At 39.5% G+C, this 19,225-nt stretch overlaps 1 protein-coding gene across 1 annotated transcript in view; it reads left to right on the forward strand.

Moving 5' to 3' along the window:
• The window catches only part of IQCK (IQ motif containing K), a 140,675-nt gene that overhangs the window by 95,654 nt on the left and 25,796 nt on the right, over nt 1–19,225 (forward strand). The window contains exon 7 of the mRNA XM_063099893.1: nt 9,655–9,766. Coding sequence (XP_062955963.1) covers nt 9,655–9,766 — 112 coding nt within the window. The remainder of the gene's footprint in view (nt 1–9,654; nt 9,767–19,225) is intronic.

Genomic DNA, 19,225 nt, shown 5'->3' on the forward strand with positions numbered 1-19,225 from the left:
GGATGTTCATGATGGCAAGTTTGTTAAGACTGGGCTCCCCACTACTTAAACGTGGCAGTACTTGCTTTGGAACTAAGAAAGTGTTTCCATGTTTTAATAATGGTTCTGGACGGTACCTCTGTAGCTTTTGCTGTTTGTTCTTTTGTTTCAAATTCCACAAAGGCAAATCTCTTTGGATCTCCAGTAGACTTATAATGTATTATATAAAGAACATTACCGCATTTCCCAAATACTCTTTCAATCCGGTTGTGATTAACATTTTTGGAAGTAATTCACATGATAAATTAGAAGCAGTATTAAATATGTAAGAATATAATAACTATAGACTTAGCTTTATTCACAGCTCCCTTACCTTATTTAGAAAGTCAATAAATTTTAACTTAAAAAAAAACCCAAACAACAACCATACATTGTGGGAATAGAACTGAGAGTTCAGAAATAAACCCATACCTCAGTGGTCAATTGATTTTTGACAAGGGTGCAAAAACCATTCAAAGTGGCAAAGACTATAGTCTCTTCAACAAATGGTGCAGGGACACCTGGATATCCATGTGCAAAAAAAAAATTGGACCCTTAACTCACACGATATATAAAAATTAATTCAAAATGGATCAAAGAGCTAAATTTAAGAGCTAAACTACACAACTCTTAGAAGAAAACGGGAGTAAATCTATATGACCTTGTATTTGGCAATGGCTTCTTAGATATGACACCAAAAGCACAAACAACAAGAGAAAAAATAGATAAATTTGACTTAACCAAAATTACAAACCTTGTGCATCAAAGGGCACTGTCAAGAGAGTAAAAAGACAACTTACAGAATGGGAGGAACTACTTGCAAATCATGTATCTGATAGGGTGTAGTGTCCAGAATATACAAGGATACTTCAAAAAAGTTTGTGGAAATGTAGAATTAAAAGATAATATGAATCTTTTCCTGAACTTTTTGAAGTACCCTTGTATAATGAACACTTTTAACTCAATAACAAAATGACAAACAACTCAATTTAAAAAAGGGCAAAGGACTTGCATAGATATTTCTCCAAAGAAGATATAAAAATAGCCAAAAAACACATGAAAAGATGTTCAATGTCATTAGTTACTAGGGAAATGCAAATTAAAATCACAACAAAGTGCTGGCCAGTTAGCCCACTTGGTTAGAGTGTGGTGCTGATAGCACCAAGGCCAAGAATTTGGATCACCTTACCAGCCAGTTGCTGAAAAAATAGGGGAGACCACCATGAGATACCACTTTATACCCACAAGGAAGGCTATAATAAAAAAACAAATAAAAACAAAAACAGAAAATAAAAAGTGTTAGCAAGGATGTGGAGAAATTAGAACCCTCATACATTGCTGGTGAGAATGTAAAATTATGCAGCCTCCCACTTTGCCCCCGGCAGGAGAGGCTGCCTCATTTACAGGCAACAGCTTTGAAGTGTGGAGCAGGAAAAGAACTGATTCTTAGCTGCAAAAGTGAGTCTTGAAACAGGGAACACGGCGCCAGGGCTGCTGTGGATGCAGCCAGGATCCCGGAGGCTGGGGCCGCACTGAAGGCGGCCAGCTGCCCTATCCAGGATTCGAGGTTTCAGGCCGGCATTAAAGAAGACTCCTGGGAGCGCCCGAGCGGCGCCGCGACTGAACAGCCCGAGGCGGCAGCGCCGAGAACACGGAAGGCAACAAACCAGAGACAGAGCGAGCGCCCGACCTGGCACAGCACTGTGAGTGATCCCTGGCAAAGCTCTGTTCGGGGGGTGGATGCCCACGCGGCTCCCCGCCTGCACCACCAGGCCACTCACTGCCCCGGTGCTGCCTCCATTTTCCCAGGTGCGGGCAGCTCCGCCCTGCTCAGCCATCACTGAGCCCATTTGCTTGGCCTGGCGTGGGGCTTTCCGGACCCTGCGGGCCGACCTCCTCTCCCACTCCCTCCACGGTTCTCTGGCAGGGCTGGGGGTGTGGGGCGTCCCGACCAGTTTTGGGAGGGCTAGGAAGTACGGGCGGGCCGACTGTCACTCCACCACACCCTGGACTCCGGCCCCGGTAAACTTCCTGTTACTGGGAGGCAGATACCATCTCTGCGACCACCAGTTTGGAAAAAAGCCTAACGAATTTCTGGTTGGGAATAGTGTGGTAGGAGAGTTCCCAGGTCTGCTTGAACCTGCCGGAGAGCAGGCTGCAGGCGGGCACTAGACTCGGTTTATACCGGGGGGATACAAAGGTGAACAAGACCTGAGAAAGATCTACACAGTGCTACAAAGGCACCCAGAGAGACTGGTCGTCTGTGCCTAGCAGAAACCTGGTAGACTTCCTGGGCGAGGCGGTGCTGAGCAGGGTCTTGAAGGCCCAGCTGATAGACGAGGGGTGCAGAAGACCCGCCCCAACCCAGCACAGTGTGCACAGAGGGGGGAGACGTGTGGCCAGGGAGGCGGAGACTCGACAGAAACCACACACCCGGTGGGGTCGCCACTGCACGATCTAACAGCCTGGGCCAGAGCACACTGAACGGGGAGAAGTCCTGTACAGAAAGTGAAAGCTCAACAGAGATCACACACCCTGTGGTACGTGATCCACCAGCCCAGCAGAGTACAAGCTGACCAGAAAGGTGGATCCCCGGAGAAGCCCAAGACCCGAGGCAACCACACACACAAGACACTAGAGGCCAACTGAGCAGTCACGGCGGGAGCCATACCAAATTGGCAACCACAGCAACATCCTAGTTAGTCATTAGTCTTAAACCGGTGGACTGTGAAACCCCCTGCCACAATGAATAAACACCAAAAAAAAGACACCAGAAATACAAAAAATCAAGAAAGTACACCACCAAAAGTTAATAAATCTCATACTCTAGATCCTATAGAACAAGAAGCCCTTGAAATAACTGATAAGGAATTTCGAGTGATAATTCTAAGGAAACTGAATGAGATACAAGAAAACTCAGCTAGACATCATGATGAAATGAGGAAAAGTATACAGGATCTGAAAGAGGAAATATACAAGGAAATCAATGTCCTGAAAAAAAATGTAGCAGAACTTGCTGAACTGAAGAAGTTATTCAGCGAAATAAAAAACACAACGGAGAGTTTAACCAGCAGGCTTGTCGAAGTTGAAGAGAGAACCTCTGAACTTGAAGATGGGCTGTTTGAAATAACACAAGCAGACAAAAAGAAAGAAAAAAGAATCAAGGACATGGAAGAAAATCTGAGAGAGATATCAGACAACCTCAAGCGCTCAAATATCCGAGTCATGGGTATTCCAGAAGGGGAGGAAAATGGAGATTCCATTGAAAACATATTCAACAAAATAGTGGCAGAAAACTTCCCAGGTATAGGAAAAATCACAGATCTTCAGATCCAGGAAGCTCAACGATCTCCAAACGTATTCAACCCAAAAAGGCCTTCTCCAAGACATGTCATAGTCAAATTGGCAAAACTCAGAGACAAAGAGAGAATCTTAAAAGCTGCAAGAGAGAAGCGTCAAATCACCTATAAGGGAGCCCCAATCAGGTTAACATCAGACTTTTCATCACAAACCCTAAAAGCTAGAAAGGAATGGGATGATATTTTCAAAATACTAAAAGACAAAGATTGCCAGCCAAGAATACTCTACCCTGCAAGGCTATCCTTCCGAAATGAGGGGCAAATAGTATATTTCTCAGACAAACAAAAACTGCGGGAGTTCACTACCACAAGACCACCCTTACAAGAAATCCTCAAGGGAGTACTGGGTTTGGTTCCTGAAAAATAACTACCACTGCCATAAAAACCTAAGAAAAATCTAAACCCGCTAGTACAATAAAAATGGCATTCATGAAGAGAAAACAAGCTAACAAAAACACTATCTACAACCTAAGGAACCAACAAACAAAGAAACCAAACAGTAAATCAGAAAGCAAGGAACAAAAGACACTTAAGACAACCAAACAACCAATAAAATGCTAAGAATAAATCAACACCTTTCAATAACAACTCTTAATGTTAAAGGCTTAAATTCCCCAATTAAAAGACACAGACTGGCTGACTGGATCAAAAAGCAGGACCCAACTATATGCTGCCTACAAGAGACCCACCTCACCCATAAAGATTCACACAGACTAAGAGTAAAAGGATGGAAAAAGATTTACCATGCAAACAGAAAAGAAAAACGAGCTGGAGTGGCTATTCTTATATCTGACAAAATAGACTTTAAACTAAAAACCATAAAAAGAGACAATGAGGGACACTACTTAATGATAAAAGGACTGATCCATCAAGAAGACATAACAATCATAAATATGTACGCACCCAATGTTGGAGCAGCCAGATTTATAAAACAAACTCTATTAGACCTAAAGAAGGAAATAGACACTAATACCATAATAGCAGGGGACCTGAACACTCCACTGTCAATATTAGACAGATCATCTAGGCAAAGAATCAGTAGAGAAACACAAGATCTAAACAAGACTCTAGACCAATTGGAATTGGCAGATATCTACAGAACATTCCACCCAACAACCTCAGAATATTCATTCTTCTCATCAGCACATGGATCATTCTCCAAGATAGATCACATATTAGGTCACAAATCAAGTCTCAATAAATTCAAAAAAATTGGAATTATCCCATGTATCTTCTCAGACCACAATGGATTAAAACTAGAAATTAATAACAAACAAAACTCTGGAAACTATACAAACACATGGAAATTAAACAGCATTCTACTTAATGACATATGGGTCCAAGAAGAAATCAAGCAGGAAATCAAAAAGTTTATTGAAACTAATGAAAACAATGATACATCATACCAAAACCTGTGGGATACTGCAAAAGCAGTATTGAGGGGAAAATTTATTGCATTAAATGCTCACTTCAGAAGAATGGAAAGATGGCAAGTGAACAACCTAACACTTCACCTTAAAGAACTAGAAAAACAAGAACAATCCAATCCTAAAGTTAGCAGACGGAAAGAAATCATTAAGATCAGAGCAGAACTGAATGAAATTGAAAACCAAAAAACAATTCAAAAGATCAATGAATCAAAAAGTTGGTTTTTTGAAAAGATAAATAAAATTGACAAACCATTAGCATGGCTAACAAAAGAAAGAAGAGAGAAGACTCAAATAACAAAAATTAGAAATGAAAAAGGCGATATTACAACTGATTCATCTGAAATACAAGGAATCATTCGAGACTACTATAAACAACTATACGCCAACAAATTTGAAAATCTGGAGGAAATGGATAAATTTCTGGACACACACAAGCTCCCAAAACTGAACCGTGAAGACGTAGAAAATTTGAACAGACCAATAACAATAAAGGAGATTGAAGCTGTTATCAGAAGGCTCCCAACAAAGAAAAGCCCAGGACCAGATGGATTCACAGCAGAATTTTACCAAACATTCAAACAGGAATTGACACCGATTCTTTACAAACTATTCCAAAAGATTGAAACGGACGCAAATCTCCCAAACTCATTCTATGAAGCAAACATCATCCTGATACCAAAACCAGGTAAAGATATAACCAAAAAAGAAAACTACAGGCCTATATCCTTGATGAATATAGATGCAAAAATCCTCACTAAAATACTAGCAAACAGAATACAGCAACACATACGAAAAATTATTCATCACGATCAAGTGGGATTCATCCCAGGGATGCAAGGTTGGTTCAACATACGCAAATCAATAAATGTGATACACCATATTAATAAACTCAAACACAAGGACCATATGATCATCTCTATAGATGCTGAAAAAGCATTTGATAAAGTTCAGCACTCATTCATGACAAAGACCCTCTATAAGTTAGGTATAGAGGGAAAGTATCTCAACATAATTAAAGCCATATATGCCAAACCCACTGCCAATATCATCCTGAATGGGGAAAAGCTGAAAGCTTTTCCTTTAAGAACAGGAACTAGACAAGGATGCCCACTCTCACCACTCCTATTCAACATAGTGTTGGAAGTACTAGCCAGAGCAATCAGAGAAGAGAAGGAAATAAAGGGCATCCAGATTGGAAAAGATGAAGTCAAACTGTCCCTGTTTGCAGATGACATGATCCTATATATCGAACAGCCTAAAACCTCTACAAAAAAACTGTTGGAATTGATAAATGATTTCAGCACAGTAGCAGGATACAAAATCAACACACAAAAATCAGTAGCATTTCTTTTCTCCAATAGTGAACATGCAGAAGGAGAAATCAAGAAAGCCTGCCCATTTACAATAGCCACCAAAAAAATAAAATACTTAGGAATTGAGTTAACCAAGGAGGTGAAAAATCTCTATAATGAGAACTACAAACCACTGCTGAGAGAAATTAGAGAGGATACAAGAAGATGGAAAGATATCCCATGCTCTTGGATTGGAAGAATCAACATAGTGAAAATGTCCATACTACCCAAAGTGATATACAAATTCAATGCAATCCCCATCAAAATTCCAAAGACATTTTTCTCAGAAATGGAAAAAACTATTCAGACATTTATATGGAACAATAAAAGACCACGAATAGCCAAAGCAATGCTCAGCAAAAAAAATAAAGCTGGAGGCATAACACTACCTGACTTTAAGCTATACTACAAAGCTATAATAACCAAAACAGTATGGTACTGGCATAAAAACAGACACACTGACCAATGGAATAGAATAGAGAATCCAGAAATCAACCCTCACACTTACTGCCATCTGATCTTTGACAAAGGCACCAAGCCTATTCACTGGGGAAGGGACTGCCTCTTCAGCAAGTGGTGCTGGGATAACTGGATATCGTTATGCAGGAGAATGAAACTAGATCCATACCTCTCACCATATACTAAAATCAACTCAAAATGGATTAAGGATTTAAATATACACCCTGAGACAATAAAACTTCTTAAAGAAAACATAGGGGAAACACTTCAGGAAATAGGACTGGGCACAGACTTCATGAATACGACCCCAAAAGCACGGGCAACCAAAGGAAAAATAAACAAATGGGATTATATCAAACTAAAAAGCTTCTGCACAGCAAAAGAAACAATTAAAAGAGTTAAAAGACAACCAACAGAGTGGGAGAAAATATTTGCAAAATATACATCTGACAAAGGATTAATATCCAGAATATATAAGGAACTCAAACAACTTTACAAGAAGAAAACAAGCAACCCAATTAAAAAATGGGCAAAAGAGCTAAGTAGGCATTTCTCTAAGGAAGATATCCAAATGGCCAACAGACATATGAAAAAATGCTCAACATCACTCAGCATCCGGGAAATGCAAATCAAAACCACATTGAGATACCATCTAACCCCAGTTAGGATGACTAAAATCCAAAAGACTATGAACGATAAATGCTGGCGAGGCTGCGGAGAAAAAGGAACTCTCATACATTGTTGGTGGGACTGCAAAATGGTGCAGCCTCTATGGAAAATGGTATGGAGGTTCCTTAAACAATTGCAAATAGATCTACCATACGACCCAGCCATCCCACTGTTGGGAATATACCCAGAGGAATGGAAATCATCAAGTCGAAGGTATACCTGTTCCCCAATGTTCATCGCAGCACTCTTTACAATAGCCAAGAGTTGGAACCAGCCCAAATGCCCATCATCAGATGAGTGGATACGGAAAATGTGGTACATCTACACAATGGAATACTACTCAGCTATAAAAACGAATGAAATACTGCCATTTGCAACAACATGGATGGACCTCGAGAGAATTATATTAAGTGAAACAAGTCAGGCACAGAAAGAGAAATACCACATGTTCTCACTTATTGGTGGGAGCTAAAAATTAATATATAAATTCACACACACACATACACACATACACACACAAACCGGGGGGGGGGGAAGAAGATATAACAACCACAATTATTTGAAGTTGATACAACAAACAAACAGAAAGGACATGGTTGGGGGGGAGGGGGGGAGGGAGAAGGGAGGGAGGTTTTGGTGATGGGGAGCATTAATCAGCTACAATGTATATCGACAAAATAAAATTAAAAAAAAATAAAATAAATAAATAAATAAATAAAAAAATAAAATAAAATTATGCAGCCTCTGTGAAAAAGAGTTTGGTGTTTTCTCAATAAGTTGAACATACAATTACCATATGATCCAGCAATTCCACTTCTAGGCATATACTTCCCCAAATTGAAAATAAGTGTTTAAACAAAAACTCATACACAAGTGTTATAGCAGCTCTATTCGCAACAGCCAAATGGTGGAAACAACTCAAATGCGATGAGTGTGTATAAAAAAAAAAAACGTGGTATAAATATATAATATCATATTATTCAGGAATGAAGTACTGATGCATGCTACAATGTGGGTAAACCTTAAAATATTATATACTAAGTGAGGAAGAGGTAGAACAACAGGTACAAAATTACAGTTAGATGGGAGGAATAAGTTCGGATGTTCTATTGCACAGTAGGGTGACCATGATTAACAGTTAAGTTTTGTATAGTACATAATGACTGGAAGAGAGGCTTTTGAATGTTTTCACCACAAAGAAATGATAAACTTATGAGGCAATGGTTACATTTACTACTCTGACCCTATCATTAAATTACAACGTATATATGTGTCAGAACATCAGATTGTATCCCATAGCATGTACAATTACAATGTGTCAGCTGTAGTTCATCCTTCAAAACTCAGCTCTAGGAAGTGTTTCTGACCACTCCACCCTGGGTTAGTTGCCCCCCTCTGTGTTCCCTTGAACTCACCCATATCTTTACTCTTACCATATACTATTGATCTTATTCTTGGGTCTCCTATTAGGCTCTAAGTTTCTCCGGGGCAGCTGGAACCAGTCTGCCAAAGTTTGGGTCCCAGCTCCGCCACTGCCTAGCTGTATGACTTGGCAAGTTTCTTAGACTCAATTTCCTCATGTGTGAAATGCGGATATTCATTCTTGCCTTATGGGGTTGCTTTGATGATTAAAATTTATAAAAAATGTAAACAATACCTGGGACATAAATGAATGCATTGTAGTACAAATAAAATAAAAATTATTGTTATAATTACTACTAATCATTTCTTTATTCTCAATGTCTAGCACAAAGGCCAGTATAAAGTAGGCACTTAGTCAATTGTTGTTAAATGGAACTGTGGTTAATACTTTAACTGTGATTCATCTAGAACTGTGCTGTCCAATACAGTGGACACAGCTACATGTGGCTATTGAGCACTGGAAAAGCAGCTAGTCCAAATCGAGATGTGTTGTAAGGGTAAAAATGCACCATATGTTGGAGACTTAGCATGGAAAATAGAAAGTAAAATATCTCATAAATAATTTTTTATATTGATTACATGTTGAAATGGTAAGATTTTAGATATTTTAGGTTAAATAAAATATATTCTTAAAAATAATCTCACCTCATTTTTACTTTTGAAACTTCAAGGAAATTTAAAATTACACATGTGGCTACATTATATTTCTATTGGATGGGACAGATCTAGAATGTTCTCATTAGTATAGCAAATCTTCATACAAGCTCATCTGTGCTCAAATATGATGTGAGCTTTAGGAGTATAGATAATTCATTTAGAACAATGATTCATTTAGAATCAAAAGTACATCCAATTGATTTGTAAAGGATTTTTTCATGCAGAGTTAATAAGCTAATGTATAGAAATATATAGAAAACGGACTAAAGCTTGACTGGGATTTTCCAGGTTCGCTGCGACCCTGAGATTCAAGAATTACGTCAGTGGCAGAAGAAACTGCGTGAGGACAAGCACATTCACCAGCGAGTCCAAATTTTCTGGGCCAGACAAGAACAAAAAGGTCAGCTGCTTGATTCACAGTCCTTAGTTTATTCACAGAAAGCCTGATTCTCATTCCAAGCTCAAGAAGGAAGCCTTCTAAGGTTTTATAAGGTCCTTGTGTCTGCATGGAACTCAGTCACTGCTTAGGGGAAGTAGCTGTGTATTAAGATTCTGTTCTAGAATGAAAGAGGTGATATTGTATCATTTCTATGGTCGTTTCCCTCCCACGGGGACAAATTCAGTGCCACCTAGCATCTGCTGGTGTAGCTTATTTATTAAGCTATAAGACATCCAGAATAACCCATTATTTTGGAAACGCGATGTCTAAATATGATGGGTAGTTATTTTTCTAAGTTGTTGATTTAGTGTCTGAGCTTAAATGGTATTTCAGGCGCGTCTTTTCTCCTTTTGTGATGGTTGATTTTATGTGTTAACTTGACTGGGCCATGAGATTCCCAGATAGCTGGTTAAAACCATATTTTGGGTTGTGTCTGTCAGGGTCTTTCTGGAAGAGACTACCATTTGAACTGGTGGGCCGAGTAAAGCCGATGTGAGTGGGCACCATTCAGTCAGTTGAAGGTCGAAATAGAACAAAAAGAGTTAACTCTGCCTGATTGTTTGAGCTTTGACACTGGTGTTCTCCTGCCCTTGGTGCTCGTGGTTCTCAGGCCTTCAGATCTGGGCTGGAATGTACACCATCAGCTTTCCAGCTCTCAGGCCTTTGAACTTCATCACTGGCTCTCCTGGGTCTCCAGCTTGCAGATGGCAGATTGTGGAACTTCTCAGTCTTCGTTATTTCATGAGCCAATACCTTATAATAAATCTCTTCCGTATATCTATTTAAGATCCTTAAATCTTTACCTTTCTTTATACATTACAGATATACAAGTATACATTACAAATATACAATCTCCTATTGGTTCTGTTTCTCTGGAGAACCCTAATACATCTTTTTTTGAAAAACTGAAAACACACACACACAAAGAACAAAGAATACTCTAACAAGCACCTATCACCTGTCAATGCACAAGTGTCATCGTTTTGTCCTATTCGCTTTCATTCTTCTTTATTTTTAAACTTTAAGTCACCACATATTCACAATAGAAAAATTAGAAAACTGTAGCCAAAGAAAAGGGGAAAAACACAGAAATCCCACGATGTTAATGTTTCGGTGTTCATCCTGCTATACTTTTTCAGGATGAAAAGATGCATCTAAACATATATTATTAAAATGGTAGTTTATTAAAAATGGGATTATGTATACATTGTTATATAATCCACCTTTTCACTTAACATACTCTGAATGTCATTCCAGTCAACAACTAGAGAGTGGCATCATGATGTTTAATGGCTGTATGGTATGGATTTAGCATCATGTATTTAACCAACAATGTAGAAGGACATTTATGACATATTTTCAAGTGGAAAAAATGAAATTGCAGAAATGTTAAATTTTCATCCATATAAAAAATATATACATGGAAACACAGAGATGTCTAAATGGTCTGGAAGGAAACTGATGGTAGTTACCTTTGGAAATTTGGACTAGAGGGAAAGAGGTGAACTGTTGGAATCTTTTAAATAGTCATATGTGCTTCTGTGGGCTACAGACCATCCTTTGGGTCCTCTCACCTCTGCATCCTACCCTGTAGCCATCCCCCCCCAAGTAAGCTGCAGCCCCTTCAGTCTTTTTTATGTTCTTGCAGTAGGCAAATGCCTTGATCATCTTGGGACTCTATGTTCTATTCCAGTTTCTGCTGAATCCCCATCCCCAGCTCTTCTGTGACTCCTGCTTCTCATTCTTCAGGCCGCAGGCATCACCTCCTCAGAGCCTAGCCTACCTATCCAGAAGGACCAGGAACCAGTTTATTGAGAAATCTCAAGATGGTGGTGTCTAAAAAAAGTTTTATTTTCTACCCAGATACTGTCTTCAACCTTATTCTCTTGAATCTCTCTTTCCAGTCCTTTAATGGCATATTGGGTGGATTCCATGTCTTTTTGGTATGTTCTGATCTCATAAAGTCTAGTCTAGTTTAAAGTCTCAATCTCAGGTCCAATTTATTGCTTACCCACCCTCTCTGCCCTGCATCAGTGGGGTTAGGTGCAGGAGAGAGAATTGCCTACCCCTTCCTCTTCTGGGTCTCTTTGTCCTCTAGAAAGGGGCTTTCATCTCCTCACTTTCTGTTGTGATTATCTCTTGGCTGTGACTGCTTCTCTGGCTAAGACTGCTTGGCCATCCATGACCTGTGGGTGAGCATCCCCATGTTGGCCTCTGACTCGGTGTGTTTCACATGAATTCTTCCTTAGGGGAAACCATAGATTGTAGTACCCACTGTGTAACCTAGCTCTGGCTTTATCTCTTCTATCCCTGCCCCCAGATCCCACCTCTCCCAATCCACTCCAAGTCTTTTGTTGTTGGGGTCTCCTTGTCCAATGGCCAGCCCTCATGAGTGGAGCTTTGGAAAGATAGTTCAAGTTACCCCGCAGTGTAACCAAGCACTCAAAATTAATCACCAATAATGGGACAATATGACATCACGTACCTCCTGATATGGTGTGCTGAGAAGGACACAACATTACTTATACTTACGGATTATTCCTGTCAAAAATTCATAACTTGAATGTAATCATGAGGAACCATCAGAAAAACCCAAATTGAAGGGCATGTTACAAAAGGAGTGATTCTTCAAAAATGCTAGTGTCAAGAAAGACAAAGTTTAAAGGAGACCAAAGGACTGGCCATTTAGCTCAGGTGGTTAGAGCATGGTGTTTTAACACAAAGGTCAAGGGTTCGGATCCCCATACTAAGGTCAAGGGTTTGGATCCCCATACTGGCCAGCTGCAAATGAATGAATGAATGAATAAAACCAAAGAGACATGACAGTTAAATGCATTTGCATGATCCTAGATTGGATCCTGGATGGGGGAGAAAATCTATAAAAGACATTAATGAGACAGCAAACTTTGAATATGGGCTTTATATTAGATAATAGTATAAAACACTATTAAATCTCCTGATTTTGACCAATGTCTTTGAATTAGATAAGAAATCTCCTCATTCTTAAGATACGTTGTCTGGCTATGACAAGGGCTACTGCGAGGCTAATGTCTCGAATCCTGCCCACAGCGCCAATTGTCTAGCTCTTAATCCTGTTCATGACGCCAATTGTAAAGCTAGGTGACCATGCTAGTTGTCACAGCTCTTTTACCTGTCGGTAATCCTGCAACGACTGGGCCAATGGTTGAGCTAGGGCTGGGTCTGGAGCTCCCAGACCCCTCAAGCCCATTCATAGACTGGGTCACAAATCCTTCACGTTCCAGGCTGGGTCACCAGACCCCTCCACGTCAGGTTGGGTCACCAGACCCCTTCACGCAGATCTATAAGCTAGGTAACTGGCCACACAGCCCTTGGAAACTGCAGGTCTGGAAAAATATGACTGCACAGGGCTGGCGCCCGAGGCAGTAAACACCAGCCAAAGCAGCGCCATGCTGACGCACTCACTCCACCCACCCACACACAATGTTTATGGAACCGGCCCTGAGGCGAGGGGAGCCTGACCAAATTGTTCCATTTTCTCAACATACGTTCTGAAGATTTTACAAGTCAAGAAATACATGCAGCTTAGTCCCAAATGATTCAAAATAAATAATGTGTAATGCACATGCACATATATGCATATACACGTAGAGACAGATACAGAAAAGGAAAATAATAAAGCAAATATGGTGAAGTACAAAAAGTTGGTGGGTCTAGGAGTTCTTTGCACAATCATTGCAACTCTTCTGTAAATTCAAAAATTATTTCAAAATTATAAGTTTAAGAAACTCCAATACCTCACCTCCAGAGATTCTGACTTAGTTGCTTTGGAATGGGCCCCAGGCATCAGGGTTAGTGTGAAGTTTCCCAAGTCCTAATGCTCAGCCAGAATCGAGACCCTAAACAGAGGCGGGACCCTCAATTGCTTTGTGCTCTCTTTAAATCATGGATTCCACTAGGCCTTCATGTCCTCAGCTCAGGGCAACAAGACAAGTCCCTCTGATGCTTGCAAATGTGTTATTTGTTTACTTGGCAGCTATCTGTCTTCCCAACTAGAGCATAAGCTCCATGAGGACAAAGACCTTGTCTGCCTGGCTCACCTCCTACTACAGTACCTGGCATAGAGTGAACACCAAATAAATATTGGTTGAATGAATAACTGAGTCAGTGAGTGAATGAATGAATGGAGTTGTGAGGCTTGAGAAAGTGCCTGGTAGGAGTAGGAGCTCATCAAATTGGTGGTTTTGGTCTCTCCCCTATAAAAAAGCAGCTTGCACTATCTCAGCTTGGCTGCCTCAGTGCAGGCCTGTCTTCCATGCACAATTGCCAGTTCATTTCATGTCAAAATTGGAAGACAATCAGGGCTATGATCAGTTTAAAGGTCAAGGAAAGTGCAGTATGCCTGTTGGTTTCTGTTGTTCCGTACTTTTTGGAGTTGATTTGCTGTTAGTTGATGGATTGATTTGGCTTGCTATGGAGCAGTGAGAGTAGACTGGATTTAATGTGCGTTATAATATGGACTTTGGGCAAACAAGCCAATTCCAAAGACTGTCCCCAAGTCTGTGGTCAGTTAAGAAAGAAGTTAGTATGGTGTTAATGGGTAAAGGACCGGGTTTTGGATTAGCCAGATCTGCCCTTGGAATGCTAACTTCTACTTCTATCCATGTGACCCTGATCTAGTTAACTTCATAAAGCCTCAGTTTTTCCATGTGCAAAATGGGACTAATAATAGTACCTGTCTCATACAGTTGTTAAAGGATTACAAGAGATGACCTTTAGAACAGGTCCTGGCACAATGTTCCCATAAACGTTAGTTATTGTCATAATAGTATTAAAATATCTACGTGCTTTTGAACAGTTTCATGCTGGTTTCTTCTGGTGGGTTTCCATGTAGGGACCATGTTTGTCTTTTTCATCATTTTGCCCCACACCTAGCACAGAGCCTGGCACAGAACAGCTTGTTTTACAGATGAAGAAATAGAAGCCCAGGAAAGTCAAGTGACTTGCCCAAGGTCACACAGCCAGTGGAGGGCCTGGGGCTAGGACCCAAGAGTTCCTGTCTACCCAGTATTCTGACACTTCCCTGAGGAGAGACACAGAGACAAGATGCTCTCTTGGATTCTACCAGCAGACCCAAACTTCTCAGGAATCTTGAACATGACATACAGCTCAACCAATTTCTCATTATCTGGGCATCAGGATTCTTGGTGTTTGTGCTGACTGAAGCTTCCAGGTGGGGACTGAATTATAAGGAGCAGGGTACACCTGCTGCCCACCGAGCCAAGCAGAACTTTTTGTTCCCTTTGAGTGTCACTGAGCTGAATCATTTTGTTAAGCTCATGTGCTAGAATTACTTCCTATTTTAAACCTTATGAATCTGGGTAGTGTGCAGGTTTAGAAAATAAATCCTCCCAGACAAGGTGACACCATAATTAGACCCTGAAGACTTCTACTGAAGCAATTTGAAAACGATGTTAAGCACATGTTAGTTCTCCCTTAGACTTGCAATAAAAAATAATGGAGTGATTACAAATGAAAATGGTTTTTCAACTTCATTAAAAAATCCCAACTCGTCTATGTACAAATCCAGCAAATGTATCTCTTTAAGGTATTGCCATTTTATCCATATTGTGCTCTGGTATTTACAGTATAAATGAATTTTGTCAAGTTCATTTCTTGGAGCAACCTTGGTGCAGACAGGAGGTTTGAGGGAGAGTCACATCAGCTGTCATGGTAGAATTGTGGTCATATATAGACCTTCTCATGTTACACTGAGTCAAAGGCCAGCCAGTCCCAAACAGTATTTTCTTCTAGGACAGTGTAGAGTTACCCTAGAGTTTCTGTCCATTGGGACAGATGCAGGAATTATTTTAAAATGTGTATGGTAAGAATTTCAGCCAAGGTAATTCAAAAGAAGATGCCTAAGTCATTTTTGAGATGTGGTCAAAAATCCTGTCTTGATTAATAGCATATTTTCAGCTTCATATAGTCAGTAATTATTTTCAAATGTGCTTTGTAATTGGATATCCATATTTTACTTGGAAATCTGGTATGAGCAGAGAGAAAGGTACCATAGAAATTGTTCCCATAACATCAGATTACATTTCATATATATGTGTGTGTGTATGTGTATATATATATATATATATATATATATATATGCATATATACATGAGGCTATTTCAAAAAGTTCATAGCAAAATAGAATGAAAACATAATTGGAATCTTTCCATGAACTTTCTGAAATACCCTTGTGTGTATGTGTGGGTATGTGTACACACCCATACATATGTATATACAACATAACATCAGGTTAGTTTCTCACACATATCTGTGTGTGTATAGTCTTTATATATGTACAAATAATCTTTCAATGACTTTTTCATTTCTTAATATTTTGAAGGAAAGGGTGGGGGGCGGGATAGACCTGGCAAAAGAAATGGATTGTTTACTCTTTTTTGCATAACTGTTTATTCCCTGTTTCATTCCAAGAGTGGTTGTATTAGGTACAGAAATACATTAAAAATATAACATTTTTAGGTAAATGTGGTAATTAAGAAAAAATTGAATTGGGGAAAAAATAAAACCATTAAATGAAGTAAGCAAAATATTTACTCCAAGGCCTATACTTAACTAGAGATTTTTAAAAATTTTTAAATATTGGGGCCGGCCTGTGGCTCACTCAGGAGAGTGCGGTGCTGATAACACCAAGGCCACAGGTTCGGATCCCATATAGGGATGGCCGGTTTGCTCACTGGGTGAGTGTGGTGCTGACAACACCAAGTCAAGGGTTAAGATCCCCTTACTGGTCATCTTTAAAAAAAAAAAAAAAAAAAATTTTTTTAAAAAATATTTAACTGACAAAAATTGTGTATATTCAAAGTCTATAATGTCATGATTTAATATATGTACACATTGTGTGATGATTAAGCAAGTTAATTAACCCATCCATCACCACTACCCGCAGTTACTTTTGTGTTCGTGTGTGTGTGTGTGTGTGTGTGTGTGTTTGTATGGTGAGGATACTTAAAAATCTGCTGTCTTATCAAGTTTCAAGTAGACAATACATTATTATTAACTACAGTCATTATGCTCTACATTAGATTCCCAGAATTTATTTATTCATTTTATGATTGAAGGTTTGTACCCTTTGACCAACATAGAGGTTTCTTAGAGGCAAAGCAAAGAGGGAAATACAATCTGTTATATAATTCACAGTGTAAGAAAAAAGACAAACCAATTGTTTAGGGAATACTGGGTCCTTCACTAATACACTATGTAATATGAATAACAGTCTCAAAAATGTTTCTACAATAAATTGAAATACGGCTCTGAGTTTCCTAGAAGCTACAACAATAAAGGAAATAGGATCATTAATGGTTTATTGTGTCCTTGAGGTTGAAAAAGTTTCTTAGAAACATACATGTGTTCCTGGAGCTGAGGTTTGATTTTTCTCTTATAAAGAGGACACCGTGTAACGTAGTGGACACCATCCTTTCACTAAATATAGCAACAGTTGTCTTAGAACAACATTTAATTCTAGAGAGCATGGGGTAGGAGGTAGAGAGCATGGGGTAGGAGGTGGAGACCAGAGAAATTTCTTCTTCCTATTTTAAATTTAGATTATAATGACAAATCCTAACTATTAGGATTTCCCTATGGTCTAAAGGATGTTCTCAAAATAAGCACCTCATCTTGGATCTTGTGACCTTAGGATGCCACTGGAACTTAGTTCTTTCTTTCCTATACTGTGTTACTGGGTGTTTCACCGAGAGGAGAGAAGGATATCTGCAATTAAGGAGCAGCTGTAATTTATTGAGTGTTTACCATATGCCAGGTGCACTGTACTATGCACCTTGTGTTTCCATGTGGTCCTCATACCTGCTCTCTCAGAAAGATGTTATTATTTCCATTGTACAGATGAGAAAACCAGGGCTGGGAGGATACATGACTTGAACAAGGTCAAACAGCCACTGGGACCAGAGACCAGGGATTTGAACCCAGATCTGCCTGATACAAAGGGGGTTAGGGCCATCCCAGGCCATGCTGCCCAGTAACGCAAGTGCCCAGTAGGGCATGTTGGCTCAGTGCAAATATCCCATCAGGGTACCAAAGGGTGCCCAGGCTGGACAGCGGGCAGCATCTGGCCATACCCCCCACCCTGCTCTCTAACACTGCAAAGACCAAAGGCCACTGGCATAGGAGAGATTTGAGGGTAGAGGAGGCTGTGTCCCTGTCCAAAGGGTGCAAGATCTACACCTGTGTTTGGGGGAGACATTTGCATTAGAACAGGAAGCCAGGGTTAAGTGAATACAGATGAGAATGTTCTTACCTTCCTCCTTCCAAATTTCCTGCCCACCTACAGATGAGGAGCAAGAGAGAGGCTTTGACACCAAAGAGGGGACCTGGGTACAGGGAACACTCTAACCTGTGGCTCAGGAGATGGGTTCTGGCATTAGTTGAGACCCTTTGTGACTAACAAACATAATCTAACATATAACAAAAAAGGTCAACTCTTCAGTGACTCATTTTCCAGAGACAGTCACCGCTGAGTGTGTCAGCCTGTAGAGTTTTTTCATCCATCTATCAGTATACTTGTATTATTTGTGAACATGAAACCATATTATATATACTGTTTTGTAACTGGCTTCTGTCTTCACTTGACAATATATCACTGACATTTTTTCACACCAATACACACAGATCAATCTCATTATTTTTAGTGGCTCCATGAAAATGATAGCCCTGTACCATACCTTTTAAAAATCAATTTCAATGAATGGATATTATGAACAATGCTCCATAAACATTTTTGTAGATATATTTTTTGCCTTATAGAAGCATTTCTATATGATAAATTTCTGGAAGTGGAATTTTTGGGTCAAAGGACATGCATACATTAAATTTAGACAGTGATCACCATATTATCATCCAAAAATGTTGCATCACTTTATACTTAATGTCACCAACCCACTCTGGGACTTTTGATGGGTGATGTAATCTTTGTGTTTCATTTTCCATGCTTGTGAAATGAAAATTATTATGCTTCAGTAATAATTCTAAATGAGGTCATTGTTTTGATGATACCATGGCTCTTTAAGAAGAAATGTATCTGTAATTCTAAGGTGTCATTTTCATTTTCATTTTTTTTCATATCTCCTCAAACCTTAGTTCCTTCTCCATTCTAAACTGCAAAAAAAAATAAAAATTTGATTAAGAGACATGTAGTGACTTCATACCTTAGTATTACTTTCATCAGTTCTATTTTTAAGACTTGCCAGTGGGTGGGGATATTTGGATGACATCAACTTCCACACATATCTTTTTATTTAAAATTTGCAAAATTCTGCACAGCTAGGACATGCCTTCCATTGAAACGTTTGAAGGTCCCTACTGTTCTGCTGATATTAAAAAGTAAAATAAAAGATTTCCTTTCTTAAT

This window comes from Cynocephalus volans, chromosome 6 (assembly GCF_027409185.1).
Source record: "Cynocephalus volans isolate mCynVol1 chromosome 6, mCynVol1.pri, whole genome shotgun sequence".
NCBI classification, from domain to species: Eukaryota; Metazoa; Chordata; class Mammalia; order Dermoptera; family Cynocephalidae; genus Cynocephalus; species Cynocephalus volans.